Source organism: Eleutherodactylus coqui, chromosome 5 (assembly GCF_035609145.1).
Source record: "Eleutherodactylus coqui strain aEleCoq1 chromosome 5, aEleCoq1.hap1, whole genome shotgun sequence".
Lineage (NCBI taxonomy): Eukaryota > Metazoa > Chordata > Amphibia > Anura > Eleutherodactylidae > Eleutherodactylus > Eleutherodactylus coqui.
The window spans coordinates 197,172,262-197,188,177 of NC_089841.1; the positions used below are offsets into that span (position 1 = coordinate 197,172,262).

Below are 15,916 nucleotides of genomic sequence, written 5' to 3' on the forward strand. Positions count from 1 at the left end.
TGGTTAATCTCATTCATTGGAAGGAAGAGGTCAGGAAACAAAGGATCCTGGCAGAATGCGGGGTGGACAGCAGAGGTGGAGTTACGTTTTGTTCTCTCATTAATGACCTGGGGGTGGCCGTTGTACTCTCATCTGATGTACAGTTATAGACGACTACAGGCCATTGTAATAGTTCTTGCCGTATCACACAGTAGTCGCATCATCTGGAGATACACACAACCCGACACCTATGGCAAGTGCTTGCATCGTTGGCACTCGGTGAGCACATAGCGTGCCCTATTTCTGTATCGGCAGAACTACGATTCATCTGGGAAATTCAGCCTTTAGTACCCCATAGCATATTGGAGCTCTAGATACTAAGTGCTTTCTTTTCAGTCATCTGCAAATAATGCTCCTTATAGATGAACGATTCTCGTCTGCACGAGTGGACGAGCCGATGACGTCATCGCTAGCTCGTTCGCTCTGCTTCGTTTTCAGTCATCTGCAAATAATGCTCCTTATAGACGAACGATTCTCGTCTGCACGAGTGGACGAACCGATGACGTAATCGCTAGCTCGTTCGCTCTGCTTCGTTTTCAGTCATCTGCAAATAATGCTCCTTTCAGGCGGAACGATTCTGGTTTGCACGAGTGGACGAGCCGATGACGTCATCACTGGCTTGTTGGCTCTCGTGAAGCCTGTTCAGACAGGCAGATTCTTTGTTGACTCGTTCCACGAAAATCATTCAGTGTTTCACATAAGTGAAACATTCTAAACAGCCGGTGCTTAATGTGAACGAGCAAACGATGATTTTTATGCCGGCATAAAATAAACGACGAGCGAGAAGCGAAGGATTCTCGTTCGCCGTCCAGTCGTTGGCTCGTGTTTAGACCGATCATCGTTGACTTTCGCTCGTTTTTAAAGGCTCGCCCTAAAAGCACCCTAAGGACACTCTCGCTGGCTGCGTCAGCAACACGCCACGATTTTTAGAAAACGCCGCGTTCGAATGTGGGTTTGCGAGACCCCATGAAATCAAGAGGAGCGTTGTACCGCGATTACCGTGGCATTGAAAATGCCATGGTTATTATGGTAAAAAGCGTCAGTGTCAGGGAGGCCTAACGAGGGCCCTTTAGCACGAAGCTATTAGCATTCGGTGTAAACCCTGCCGGTGACTAAACGATAATTTGTTTACTTATCGTTTGCCTTTCAGTTAAGGCAGACATAACAATCAAATGGCGGTTGGCCTGTGTAAACACGTTCTGACAGTCGGTGCCTTCCCATCACACAGATGACTGAAGGCAGAAATCTGGGACAAGTTTGACTTGTGTTCAGTCATTGTTAGATGCTGACCTCAGGAGAAGCCAAAACCAGGCGAGAACGCTCTGCGGAGGCTGTTGTGAGCGGCAACAAAACATTCATGAAGACTATCACCTCAAGTTGCTAATCTCCTCTTGCCAACTTTGGCTAAAAGGCTCTGAATTTTCACATTTGTAGCCTAATTTGTGGTCATTTTTAATTGTATTAAGATCACCCAGGCTACAATGACAAGGAATTCTTATTTGTGCATGGATGTAGTTGGCACTCAAGCTTCTAGACTTCTGTCCACTACCTCCTGGGGGGAAGAATGTAGCGAGCGTGGGTATATTGTGTATATTGAGCAGTGGTCACTTTTTGGGAGATTTGTATACATTGTGTATAGGGCTGGGTGATTTCTGCCAAAAATTAAAATCTTTGATTTTATTTATTTTTAAACTAATGGGCGACTATTTTAATTATTTTTTTGCTACATGACCTCAAATCTAGCCATATGAGGCCCTGTTTTTTATGGTATTAGCTGTACTGTTTTTTTTGCACCACTTTGGTGTTTAACTTTACTTATCTTAGTATTATACACTGCGTCGCTCACTCGGCCTGCATCCCGCTTCCCCTCGCTACGATATTATCCTCGCTCACTGGAGTGGGGCTAATATCTATTTCACTATTCAGATGAAAATCTGAATCATGTTGCACTAAAGCGGTGAATTGATGAAATTAATCCTGAAGTGCATCGTCCCTAATTGGGTAGAATGAGATCTAGATTCTTAAACTGCTATCTATTACTATTATGCATCATTTTCTCTCTGCTATTATAATGAAATTGAGCAAAGAAATGCCAAAAAGAATTACCTGAAACGTATATTTTACATTTATATATTGGATAGTTAGGCCTCCTTCCCACGAACGGATTTCCGCCGAGTAATTCGCGGCGATAATCCGCTGCGTTGCCCGCAGCTATTAGGTTCTATTGAACCTAATAGCTCAGGGCACACGGTGCGGAATTCCACCGCGGAATTCCGCACCGTGAAGTCTCCCGTCCTCACCCGCGGCATGCTCTATTTGCCGCGGGTGTACGCGCTGACGGCTTCCATTGCAGTCAATGGAAGCCGTCCGTTCACGCTATCTCCCGCTGTAACACAGCGAAAGATAGTGTGAAAACGCTTTCCCGCCTACCGCGTCATATGACGCAGCCGGCACGTCACATGACACGGCCGGCCGCGTCATGTGACGCGGTGGGCGTGTCATGTGATGCGGCGGTGGTGGGCGGGGAAGCGTCATGTGGGCGCGAAGAAGCCGGATCTGCTGGTAAGTATAGGGGCTCTGGGGGGGCGCCGTGACAGGCTTCGCCGCGGAATATTCCGCGGCGGAGCCCGTCACGCTCGTGGGCAGCCGGCCTAAGTTTGTGATGCTTAAAGGGGTTCTATCATTGGGAAAAAAAAAAATTCTATACTTGCCCATTCCCTCCCCGTTGGTCTTCTTACCACATCTTCTCCTCACTGATCTTCTCCTGCCTCCGCAGTCCCCGAGTAACCTCCTGCCGGATCCTTCTCTTCCGGTGACGGAGTGTACATTGTTGGCATTCTCCTTCCTGCATGGCAATGTATGCTACGTCACTAGCAGGGAATGCCGAGACTGTGCATGCGCACTGTATCGTTGCAATAGTATATGAACATTCGCGACAAGATAGTGCCCATGCGCAGTCTCTGTAATAGCTCAGCGTTCCTTGCTAGGCAGTGAACATTACGTCTCTAGTGACGTAACCTACACTGACCTGCAGGAAGGAGAATGCCAAGAATGGACTCTCCATAACAGGAGGAAGAGGATCCGTCCGGCTTGCGGTGAAGTGACCCAGGAGACTGCAGGACCCAGGAGAAGGTGCGGTAAGACTACCTGGGAAGGAATAGGTAAGTATAGATTTTTTTTTTTTTCCGAACGATGGAACGCCTTTAATAATTACAGCTGGCTGAAAAACATGTTTTGTTGATCTTTGTTTGTACGCTCTAACGTACTCTCCTCTCTTTACACAGAAGATCGAAAGAGCAAATACATCGGTCAAGCAAAATTTGAATGAAGATCACAATCTGCCTTATGCTTCCACTCTTCTAATTGGAAAATGTCTCCCACCGCCACCAATGCTTCTGGCGTGTATCCAGAAGACACGCCAGGACTTGTCTGTTTGCCTCCTATGTCTGATGATCTTCAGTTGATTTGGACTCGGTCAGAGCAGACTGATGAGTTGGATGATCATCCACAGCTTATCCACACTTTTAGTTATTTTCCCTATCCCACGATGCCAGAGATTGCTTTGCTTTGCTTACGATACGGCCTACAAATGGAGAAAGTGAAAACCTGGTTTATGGTACAACGTATTCGCTGCGGTATCAGCTGGTCCTCAGAGGAAATTGAAGAAGCGCGTTCACGTTTGCTCTTCAATCAGGATCAGCTACATTTCAAGCCCCTGATTGCGGTAGCCAAGAAATCCAATGTTTTCAGGAATTTAGGAAAATCTCCAGTTCCTTCACCAAAGCGTGATGACGAGCAAGTGATACTTCCACACTCCCCTTGTTCATCCTCAGAAGATTTGGCCCCAAATGCCAAGAGACCGAGATTAAATGATAGAACGCCTGACACACCTGGACAAAGGACTACAGAGCTCACCAATGAACTTAAAAAGGAAAGCTCAAGCTATGACCCAACAGATACATACAGACACTGTAAACCCACTACTGACAAGTCTCCAGAACCCAAACCAGTACTTAGAAACCCAGTCATGCATTCATCAGCAAGTCATGTGTTCGCATCGGATGAGCCGGAAAAGAACTCGCCCATGTCCTCTTCTCCCATAGATGAAGAAGCCTGTAAGATATTGTCTTCATCCTGGAGTATGGACGATTGTAAAGGAATGCAAGCTCATGGGTCTAATGAATTTAGTGGTGGAACTCTCAGAGAAGACTATTACACGCGAGCTATACGACGACAGCGGAAAACCAAAGAACAGTTGGCAATACTAAAATCCTTCTTCTTGCAATGCCAGTGGGCTCGTCGCGAAGACTACAAACAACTGGAAGAAATTACTGGATTGCCGAGGTCGGACATCATCCAGTGGTTTGGAGATACACGCTATGCACTTAAACATGGACAGCTAAGGTGGTTCCGTGACAGTGCCCTAGAGCGCCCCAAATGGTTGGATGAACCACAGCATCTTGTACATCAAAACGGAAGACCCGGTGAACATAACTCTGGAGAATACGCCAGAGTTATAACGTTGGCTCCTGATCTAGAAGCCGCAGAATCGGAGAGCAGACCTGCAGTTAAAGTGTTATTAAAGTCATCAGAACATTCTATGGGTGGTAGGCCAGTAATAAAATTAACGGAACCGATGAGTCCGTGCTCAGGAAATACTATGCAACAAGTTCCAGAAATACATGCTAATAGATATGCAACTGCTTCAGGGTCACCAAAATCTGCACAAAACAAACTAAAATTAACTTCTCCAATAATGGCCTCTTCACAGTCGGAGCCTTCTCATCAGGACCGTGTTCTATCTGCTTCCCAAAAAAAGTACGATATACTGGATAGATACTGGTGTACGCATCATTGCATCCGCGAGGAAGACTTACATTCACTTATAAGCAAATCTGGGTTAAGTCGCAAGGAGGTTCTAGATTGGCTTTGTGACAAATCTAAAGAACCTGCTGAAGTGGAGGTATGTCTGGATGAGGAGGAAGATGAGGGGGAAGATATGCTAGCGGAGGAGGAGGATGAAATTGTCATCATTCAGGACTAGTGCAATGATTACAAACATATATTTTTCTTAGGAATGGTCTATTTGAATTAAAAAAAATAATGTTCTAACAATAATATACCTTGTTACACCTTTTTGTATTTATTATGTGGGATGTAGTTTATTTTTTGCTTACAGTGGACTATTGCAGAATTGTTTGTGTTCTCCAAAACTTAAGGGGGTTCTCTGGGACACGGATATTAATGGCCTACTGATTGGATAGGCCGTTGGGTTTGATCAGTGGTCGTCTAGCCTTTGGAAGGCCTGCAAATCATATCAGTGGAGCATACCAGTTTAGAATGTAACCTTTAGGCTTCCGACACTTGTGTGCCCAATTTGCGCCCGAGAGGCTCGGGTGCAACTTGCATTGGACACCAAATGGATACCCAGACGGCTTGCACATTGGCATACCCTTGTAGGACATTCAATGAGTCTTATACGCAGTCCGTGGCTGCTGTCTGCGTCCTCCTTCCTTTTTTTCCACATTCAACATATGGATTAAGAAAAAAATGCTAGTGTTTTGGAGGCCTTATTCAAATTAATAAGATCAAATACAAAAAAGCATTCCGGGTCCAATAGACCAAATGGGTAATGAAGCAAGATGGACAGTGTTGCAGTGGTAAGATAGAGAGAAGATGGGGAAATTATACATAAAAGTAAAGAATTTCCCTTAACTGTGGAGTTTACCCCGAGACCCCCTATTAGGCAAACTGTGCACCAGTCTTGGGAAGGGCAAACCTGTAGTTATGCACCCCTTCTGTAATGAAGGGTCTCAGGACAAGCTCCAAGGACTAGCGAGGTCCTTTTACATGGAACGATTGTCGGCCAACATGATCGTTCATTCTGAAACGGCATCTGCCAAATGTTCGTTATGGTTGAAATCGCCCATTTCCATCAACTTTTGTTTAATATGTCTGGACACCTTTAACCTTAGCGTACTTTTACCCTTGATGATTGCTTCCAGACAGGAGCAGTCACCCCGCCCCCATTCACCGTAAACGGGCAGTTCACGGATGAATTTTGATTTTTATGTGTGCATAAACTGAACAACGAACGATAAGCAAACAAACTTATCATTTATCGTTCAGCTGCCGGCAGTGTTTACACAGAACAGTTACTCAGTTTCGCTCCGTGTAATAGGGCCCTTAGCTTTTCGTGTACTCTATTTCCTGGTCTTAACACTTCCTTACCTCTGCTGTTGCATTACCCTCTTGGTTTATTGCCTATTAAGTACATTGGACCCATTGACTTCCCTGTATTTGGTTTTATGCAGTGAAAATACCTACATATCGGCACAATAAAAGGGCTGCGATGCTTCTGCACCTCTGTGTCCCTCTTCACTGTTTGCCCAAGCAGAATGCTATACCTACAAGTGTGACTGTCCCATTCATTGGACTGGTAAAAGCGTCAGTACCACACATGTAGGATGGAGCTGCTGTGTCTGGATGGCCTTTTAACTGCTAATCGGCAGGAATGCCGGAGTCTGAAGCCTCACTGATCAAACGTCGATGGCCTATTCTAAGATCCGTCCCGCAGAACTCCTTAAAGGCTGAGATGAAACTTCAGGTTTTTTTCACCTTATGTTGTTTTATTTAAGGATAACGGAAAAGCACAAAATGGTGATGATGGAGGCGGATCTGCTGATCACATTCATTTCTATAGGATGCAAACTGACCTTTTCCCAGTGAAGGCAGTAGTTGACAGATATAGGCACCAATGCAAACTGATGCCGGCTCTTGCCAACGTACAATCACTTTTTGCGCAGTTAACCACGGGGCTCAATACCGGAGATCAGTCCTAGTTTTATCATTTTTCATTATTCTCTATCCATTCCTGTATTTAATAACAAAACCTAGAAGGTCTTCTCCGGCCACTGTCACATCAGCATATTTAGGTCAAATCTCAAAGTTAGAGTTTTTCTGAGTATTTTTTTTTTAGTTTTTTTTTTCTGTGCAAAACCCCATTCCTCATGCAGTAAAATAACGGACAGTCTTTTATACTCGCCTCTCGAGCCTGTGTATGGGATGTCACAGGTGCTGCACCAATGACAGAGCTTAGTGCTGGATTACTGAGTTCTGTCATTGGCTGCTACGCCTGTGATGTCCTGTAAACCAGACTGCAGGCTGTACGCAAACAGAGAGGCATAAGACCAGGCAATGCCGTGGGACACAGCAGGGGGAGGTAAGGATATGATTGTTACTGCATTGGGAACAGGATTTTATACAAAAAAAAGACAAAAACCCTTTAAACCTTCACCTGAGAGAAAAAATTGATATAGGAAACTTTTATATTTTGGACCCACTTGTGATTTTGGCTTAAATACTGATGCAAATTCTGCTGTGTGAAAATGGCTGAGTGGAAGTCCCCGACCTTCAATAACGTGTGCTCCATATTTTTTTTTCTTTTACACTCGAACTGATAGTCCGAGTAGAAAAAATAATAAACTGCGGCGCGTCCTATTGTCCGATTCTTGGGCAAAAATCACACGTCATTGGTACCCAGCATGTCGAACAGCGAACAGACAGGATGTCCATGTGCTGTCCAATGTGATAAATGCCCAAGAAAGTTGGGGGGCAAGTTTTATAAGTCCCTGTACATATACCATTAGTTGGGAGCTACATTCAGGTCAGGTATGTTAACATATTAACCCCTTAGAGACCAGCATAATTGTGCCTTAAGGACCAAGTAATATCAATCATCACATTGCAAGATAAATAATGTGCTGACACAGCCATATGAGGGCTTGTATTTAATGATCCGAGTTGTATTTTTAATGGCACCACTCTAGGATACATTTAATGCACCATCTAACTATTGTGTTTTGGGGGGGGGGGGGGGGGGGCAGAAAGTCCACCATTGTTTGGGTTTTTTTTTTTATGATGATCACCATTTGGTAAAATTGACATGATGGCTTTCTTATCTAGATCGGCACGATTACTGCAACACCAAATTTTAGATTTTTTTTTAACTACTTTTGCACAATGAAGACTTGTTTTTAAAGAAAGCCAATTGAATCTGCATCTCCACATTCTGAGACCCACAACATTTAACATTTTCTGGCAACAGAGCTATGTGAAGACTCATTTTTTTTGCGGGAAGAATTGTAGGATTTCTTGGTACCAGTTCAGGGTACACGTGACTTTTGGACTGTGCTTTTTTTTTTTTTCTTTTCTTTTTCCTATTGCATTTTTTTGGGTGGCAAGCAAAATTTTAAAAAAATCTGGCATTTAGTTTTTAAACTACTTTTATTACGTTAACCATGCAAGATAAATAAAATATTTTCATTATCAAATATTCTGATTACAAATGCAACAATGCCTAGTATGTGCTGTTTCAATTTTATCAATTTAAAATGGGGTTTTAGGAAAATAAATTTTTTTGCTCTAAATTGAAGGTTATTGAATTTTTTTCTTTTACTACTTTCTTTTTTTTTTTTTTACCTTTTTGAAGGGGAGTTGATTTGATGATTCGATCTCTAGATCAGTACACTGCATTACTTATGTAATGTATTCTACTAAGCCTCTGACAATGGCCTATTAGACTCTGCAGTAGGAGGGGCCTAAGAGGCTGAGTTCCCCATTGGTACTTTGCGATCACATTGCGTGGTGCTGATGGGTGACAGAAGGGGCCCCCCTCCCCCTATCATCTATTTACATGCTGCAGTTGCTATTGATTGTGGCATGTAAGGTGTTAAACTGCCAGGATCTGAGTTTTCTCTGCTACTGGCTGTTAGACCAGAAGCCACTGTTTTAAAGAGATATTTGCAGGTTTAAAGCCCATAAGTGAGGTCAGTGAAAAGGCTTTTGTGGTCTCTAACGGGTTAAACATGGAGGGGCACAAAATCATGGAATTTCAATTTGCAGATAAATATTTCAGCCTGGAATTGGGTTACACTGGTATTATACCACCTAATTTGGCAATGTTCTGGGGATAGAATGTTAGTTATATTGTTTGTGAATAACCTAATTATAGCGAGTAAATATATACGGCCATTACTCAAGTTCCTATGAGGAACCATACAGCAAGGGTTCACGACTCCCATGTGGCTCCTGAGACACTGGCCTCGGGGTATGTTCACGTGTAGCAGATCTGTTCCATAAACCTTGAAGAGGTTGGTTGTTCATGCATCATGTGATGAATGGCACAATACCACAAACCCCTGCAACAAGTCTGTACGCAAATTAGCAGAAATAGTGAGATAGTGCAAAGTCAATGTTAGTGGGGCAATCCAAGCACAAAATATCTGATAGTTAAAAACTAGACTTAAAATATGAAATAAAAACAGTAACGAGGATTACAAATTAAATGCTGACATAAATAATCCGTTAGGTGGAGACAGAACTACTTGGCTCCATAGTTCATACAGCGCAATTTTAGAAATCTGTGTCGTGTAATATAAGAATTGACGTGGCTTCTGCATGGAAACCTCGTAATGCCGCTGCAGGTGGATCCACATGAGACTGTGGCAGAAATCTGAGGCTCAGCTTTGCACTTCTACTACGGATTAACATATCGGATCTACGTCAGCAAAATCCAACGCCAATCTTACACTTCAAATGCCGTATGCACAAGATTTAAGGCTTTTCTTTGTATTTCCCATAAATTTATAATCCACCTCTAAATTTCGAACAAAGACAGTGTGTTAAGCTACACTAAGACTAATATTACACAAGCGAGTGCGCAATATTGGCCCGTAAAACTTGTGCAATCTCCCAGCGGATGCCAGGCAAAACACCTTTCATCACTTCAAGGAAGTAGTGATCCTCCGGCCTGGTTGATATTTCTTCCAGCCCCATGGAAAACATCGGACGAGGCGTTCCAAGGGAACGCCCAAAACTGGGACATGCCAAAATTTTTTTTCAGGCGATGGATTAAAAAAAAAATTAAACAGTCGCTCATGTATATGAGCCCATTCAAGAGAATGGGGTGTATATTCATGTGAGATTTTCTTGGCTGTGTGAAAGTGGCCTAAGGGTGCGTTCACACATCACTGAGACGCTGTGGATTTTGTTGTAGGTCTATAACAGATTTCATTCAATCTGAGGGGGTGAAATCTGCTGGAGATCGGCAGCTAGTCTGCGACGAGTGAACGCACCCTTATGTTCACATGAGTTGGAAATGCGGTGGATTGTCTGCAGCTTAATTAGCAGTATAAAGCACTGCGGATGGGATTTTACAGATCCCATCCACATGACATGGAAGAAAATCCACAGCTGAATTTGACCTGCACTTCAGATTCTAAATCTGCAACCTGTCAATTTATGGTGTGGATTTTCTCTGAAATCCACAGCCGCTCCGTCTGGAATTACACATGTAGGTGTTTTTAGATGATTTTAATGCTGATTGTTGAGCCCAAGCCATACGAAGATTCTGAGGATAAAAGGAAGGTCTGCTGCTTCTCCTTCCAGCTGGATCTGCGTGTCGTCTTGGCTCAAAAACTGCATTTTTGTTTCCAGCTAAAAATAGTTATCGATCGTGGACCGTTACAGGACAAAAAAAAGTCACCACTGCTGTATAAACTGTCATTTTGAGGGTCAGCTAGAGCTTTCCATTGTGTTACACACACACATTATATATATATATATATATATATATATATATATATATATATATATATATTACACACAGAATAGAACTATTTCCGTATCTGTAGGCATTTTAATTACTTTAAGGATGCGTTCACATGAGCGAGAGCCGGTCATGCCCAACACTCTTGGGTGCAACTCGCAAAACACATGGGCACTCCGTCCATGTGTCATGCGGGGGACCGTGTATCTGCATGTTCTCTTCTTGTGTGAGATTTGCACAAAAACAGAACATGCTGCAATTTTTCCGTCTCGGAAACCCTCGCCACTAGAGATAAATGCACCTGTTACAAATAATGGGTTGTATTTTCCTGCGACTTTTGTGCGTCTGGCAATGCCCAAATCTAGCATGATTTTCTCGCTTCTGTGAATGCACCCGTACATATCTACCTTAACAAATGTCATTCTGCTGATACATATGAACTTGCGATTTTAAACACTGTCTCCATCTTGAAAAAGCTGCATGTTTCACTAAAAGTGCATTGTATAGAAATCTCCTACCATCTAATATGTAATTTAGCAGATATGCCATGTTTAGTAATGCAACTATCTGATGCTATTGGGATACAAAATTCCTGTATTTACCTTCTCTGGTTTCATACACTACAGTTCTAGAAGACTATTAGGCGCTTGCTGTAAGGGTATGTCTACACGGGACACGGCTGTGGAGTCACAGTGCAGAATATAAGGAACCTGTCAGCAGGTCATGGTGCCTGAACCCCGGAGAGCATCAACCTGGGACGGGGGGGGGGGGGGGGGGGGGGTACACTACATATATATAGCACATACATCCTCTGCAGTGCGGTGCATGACTTCATATTAGGCTCTGTCCACATGGGGGCTTATATTGTAAAGTCACAGTTGGTGTGTTTTTGGAGGAAACCCACACAAACTCCATGCAAATGTCCTTGATTGGCGCTGCAAGGCAATAGTGCTAACTCCTGAGCCACCGTACTACCCACTGCGCCCATGTATGTTTTGTTCTGAAATGCTGCAATGTTTCAGATTAGACCTACTTTGAAGTTGCAGTTAAAATGGAGCTCTTAGTCACGGGTGGCGCTGACTGGCATCACATAGTGCCAGCTCTCTCCCTATAAGCAGCACCGCCCCTGTGACTAAGATCTTCATTTTTATTGCATTTTCAAAGTACCGGTATGTTTAATATGAAACCTCATGGCATTTCAGAATGAAGCCTATATTGATGCGACGTGCATACCTGTCCCGGGTTCATGCTGCCGGGGGCCACAGACTGTGAAATTTGACAGATTTTAAGTCTGCAATATGTCACTATGCTGTGGGATTTCACTATGTGATGTGCCAACCGGTAGCGTTTTTAGGCTTCCAGCACACTAGTGTACCTGTTAATTCACAGACAGCACACAGACCCATTATAGGGGTATGCACACTGCCGGTTTTTCATCACATGCCTTGTTCTTGTCTAGATCAGGCCCGTTTCTCATCTTGCGTAAGTTTTGTGCGTTGCGAGACTCACAAAATTCGTGCGACTATGAACTCCATTCTTTTGAATGGAGCCCTACGCACGAGCGATGTTTTCCTTCACCTTGATGCTGCGAGGGAAAAAAAAAAGTAGCATGTTCTATTTTTTCGCGTTCCTCATAACGCATCGCCGATTGATTACAATGGGACTTTAAATACATTGCATGGCTCAATGGGAAACCTTCCGATTTGCCATCGTGGGTGAAGCGATGGCAGGTGGTTTTGCCTGAAAACTGCCTTGCATCCACAGGTAAAACACACCTTGATGATTGCAATATCGGGCGGAGTTTTGTGCTCGCCTGCATGTCGTTAGCCTCAGGATATGCCTGTCCATGTGCAGGCCGTCCATACATCGGACAGCTTTCGAGTGTGTTGGACCGCTGTGGATTCTCTTCATCCCGTGTGGACGTACCCTGGCTCTTGTAGATTTGCAGAAGAGTGGCAGCTGCTGGTCTTGTGACTCTTTAAATAGTTAATTGCTTTAACTTTTGTTTGGGTGGTTGTTCCCTTTGTTCTAATTATGTTGCCAATTTTGTCAGTTGCTATAAACAACCTGTAATTTGTATTTGACAACTAATTACAGTTTTTAGATTTAATTGTGTATTTTACAGAAACCGATGACAATATAAAGTAGAAGGAATATGTTTGCTTTTACCAGATCACTTATGTCCTGATTACTGTTGTAATGAAGAACTTTCAGTAAAATGTCATGTCAATTTTTAACTGATTTGTTTTCCTAAGTTGGCTAATGCGATCACCCGTCCATCTACACCTTCATGGCCAGGTTGGGCAGCGTCCCACACTGAAGATCTTGGGTTTAGCTGAAGCCTTGTTGCACCTGTAATAATGACACTGGGATCATTCTACAGTATGTACAATAATACACGAGGTGGAATCAAAGGGACAGTAGTGGACTTCATCAATATATGTGAATATAAAAGCACTAGCTGACACATTGCAGCTGTGACAAGGTCACACAAGGCTCGTAAGAGAGAGGTGCTTGGAAAGAAACAACCATTGCCTTGCAGTGACGTCTGTGTGCGGAATTTCCGCAATTTAAAATCCACACCAAATCTGCTAAATGTAAACGCAACCCAAGTTGTCACTAAAACTCCATTCCCCACTCGCTCTAGCATCAGATGTAGAGACCTGCAATAAAGCTCGCTGGGTGTTACAGTTGCCAAAGTAACCATGCAGCACCTTAAGGCCGCTTTCACACGGGCGACAAAGTCGTGCTATTATCTCGCAATGCGACAGCGCTACAGATCGCTTGTATGTGAAGCCCATGCTTTCCAATGGGTTCCTTCACATTACCCATGTTTTGTAGGCTGCTGCATTGAGAGAGAAAAAATTGTGGCATGCGGAATATTGCTGCAATTTGCGATGTTTTGTAGACCATGTTTCCCTTTGTGTTGCATCGCACAAAATTGCGGTTTTCATGTGGTGGGATGCAACTTTAACAAGTTCTACTGTTTCCCCTAAAATAAGCCCCATTTACATTTAAAGAAAAAATAAATACTACATTACCGGACAGGCGCTGTCTGCTCTAACGCACTTCTTCTGAAGCTCCGCTGCACTTGTTTGCAGTCTTCTCCACTGGTTTGGTGGTTCATAAATTCCGCCTCCAGGAAGCGCAGGCTCTGATTGGCTGAGCTGTGGTGCTCCAGAACCAATCAGAACCAGTGCTTCCTGGAGGTTGGATTTATGAACCCCCTAACCAGGAAGCAGCAGCTGAAGACTGCAAACAAGTACATCGACAAGGAACGGAGCACTGGGACGTGCTTTTTGTTATTTATTTTTGTGTTTTATGACCTATTTTTGGTCCAACTTACCAGATGACAGCCACACATCCAAGTTAAATGCAGATGTGCAAAAAAAAAGACGTTTTTGTGCACTGCTTAGTTCACTGATCATTGCTATTAAAGTCTAGGGAAAAAATTGGGCCAGTGTGAGACGCTGTTTTGTTGTTAGACCCATATGTGATCCAACACACCGCACATACGGGGTGTCACTGACACACGTCAAAATCTGTTGGTTTTTCATGCAGCAAGATCTGACACACCCGTGTGAATAAGGCCTTACAGAGATGTTTGGGGATAACCTAAGTAACGTCTTATGCTAAAAACTGAAGGACTACAAGCAGCTAAGCTTACAAATAAAAGGCCGTTTACTACGCTTCATTTGGATGTAAGTGTGGATAACTCCACACTAGGAACCTTTTGAACACTAATTTGGCACAAAAGTCATTTGTAGAGATTTGGTCTTAATCTTTAATGTCCTTTCCAAGTCTTCTGGTCAGGAACACATGAAAGAAAACTTATAACGACTGCCTTTAATGCGAACCGACAAACATAGACTCAGCCTGTAGCAGTACAGAAGTTGGTGCGTTGAATTTAAAATCCATGTTTGGTTTTTCTATCTCATGCTTTTAGTTTTGTTTTGATCTGTATTACTACAAAGTGGCAAAAGTTGAACCTTCAAAAGAAACTATCTTGATAAAAAACAGACAACTAATAATAAAATAAAAACAACAAAAACAGATACAATAAAAAACAGAACAAACTGTAAATTTCATATCTGAATTTGAGGTAAACATCAGGTCTACTTCCACCATAGTCTGTAAATGTGATGAGTCGCGCCCCATTGTAGGAGTCCAACATGAGATGCACAAACGCACTGCCGCCGGACACACAAGGATTATAAGTATTTAGTAAAAGCAGTACTAGATGACAGCCGGGTGTAACGTTACTGGGTTCCTGGTAAGCTCCTCATCATTGGTCCTGTGGTAGTGTTCATGTAGTCACAGACATGCACAGACCTCCTAGTTCTGTTGGAGACAAAGTGTTGAGAAAAATTACTGTAACTAATAGGCTTTAACACAAAGATGTAATTACGAAGGCTAATTTGATAAGTCTGTTCGTGGCGCTGCCAGATGTGGTGGACTCTCCAGCTGAACACTTCAATAATAAGAACCCCAAAGGACGAGGCGAGTACCTTTTCTTCACTAACTTTACTAAATATACCGTCTGGTAGTACCAGCAGATTAGCTGAGATTAGCTAATGCTGACCGTACATATATGATAAGTCAGCTGAACTCACCGACTCGTATCTAATTTGTTTGGAGGACTTCCAACTCTCTTTGAACAACAGATGTCAGGGGAAAGCTGGATCTGCCCCGACTCTTCCAGTGGGATGTAAGCCACTATTGGAGGCAGCTGGCAATGGCTTTTTCCTTTCTCCCCTGTGAAATAACCAAGCACTTGGGTTTCTATTGTGGTCAGGTGAAATCCCTGTCGGCCAACAGCTTTCTCATGTATGGCCAACTGTATTGGGTTAGGCAGACCTGCCCAACCTGCGGCCTGCATTGCCTCTATGTGTGGCACGTATCCTGCAGACACAGCGTATCGCACAGGCATTTCAGTTGGCCGCCGGTTGATGGTTCCAGCTCCTGCAAAGGATGTCCACTTTCCTCTAAATGAAGGAAAGCATGTTGTTAATGAAGGTACCCATCAAACAGACACTGCTAAGTAACCAATGGACACTTTTGTACAGAGGAAAACATTTATGGCTGTAGTAAAGGAAAGTGCTCATTGGTTAGTGAACAGCAGAACCCACACCAGGGCCCTAAAGTGCCATCAAGAATGCCAAGGCAGCAAGGGGCAGCATACAGATCTCCAGTCAGACTTAGTAAATTAGTCTGGACTGTCTGTGGGAGAAGGCTCAAGGAGATCCCGAAGCTGCTGCCTGTCTGTTT

The 15,916-nt window shown here is 43.4% G+C and overlaps 1 protein-coding gene across 4 annotated transcripts in view; it reads left to right on the top strand.

The window, feature by feature from the left end:
- HOMEZ (homeobox and leucine zipper encoding) overlaps positions 1–5,157 on the top strand; it is a 54,818-nt gene extending 49,661 nt beyond the window's left edge. For 3 of the 4 annotated variants that reach the window (XM_066604008.1, XM_066604009.1, XM_066604006.1), the window contains exon 2: positions 3,324–5,157. In XM_066604008.1, coding sequence (XP_066460105.1) covers positions 3,410–5,083 — 1,674 coding nt within the window. In that variant the 5' untranslated portion in view covers positions 3,324–3,409 and the 3' untranslated portion in view covers positions 5,084–5,157. The remainder of the gene's footprint in view (positions 1–3,323) is intronic. The other variant, XM_066604011.1, reaches the window with a different exon arrangement.
- The last annotated feature ends 10,759 nt before the right edge of the window (positions 5,158–15,916 follow it).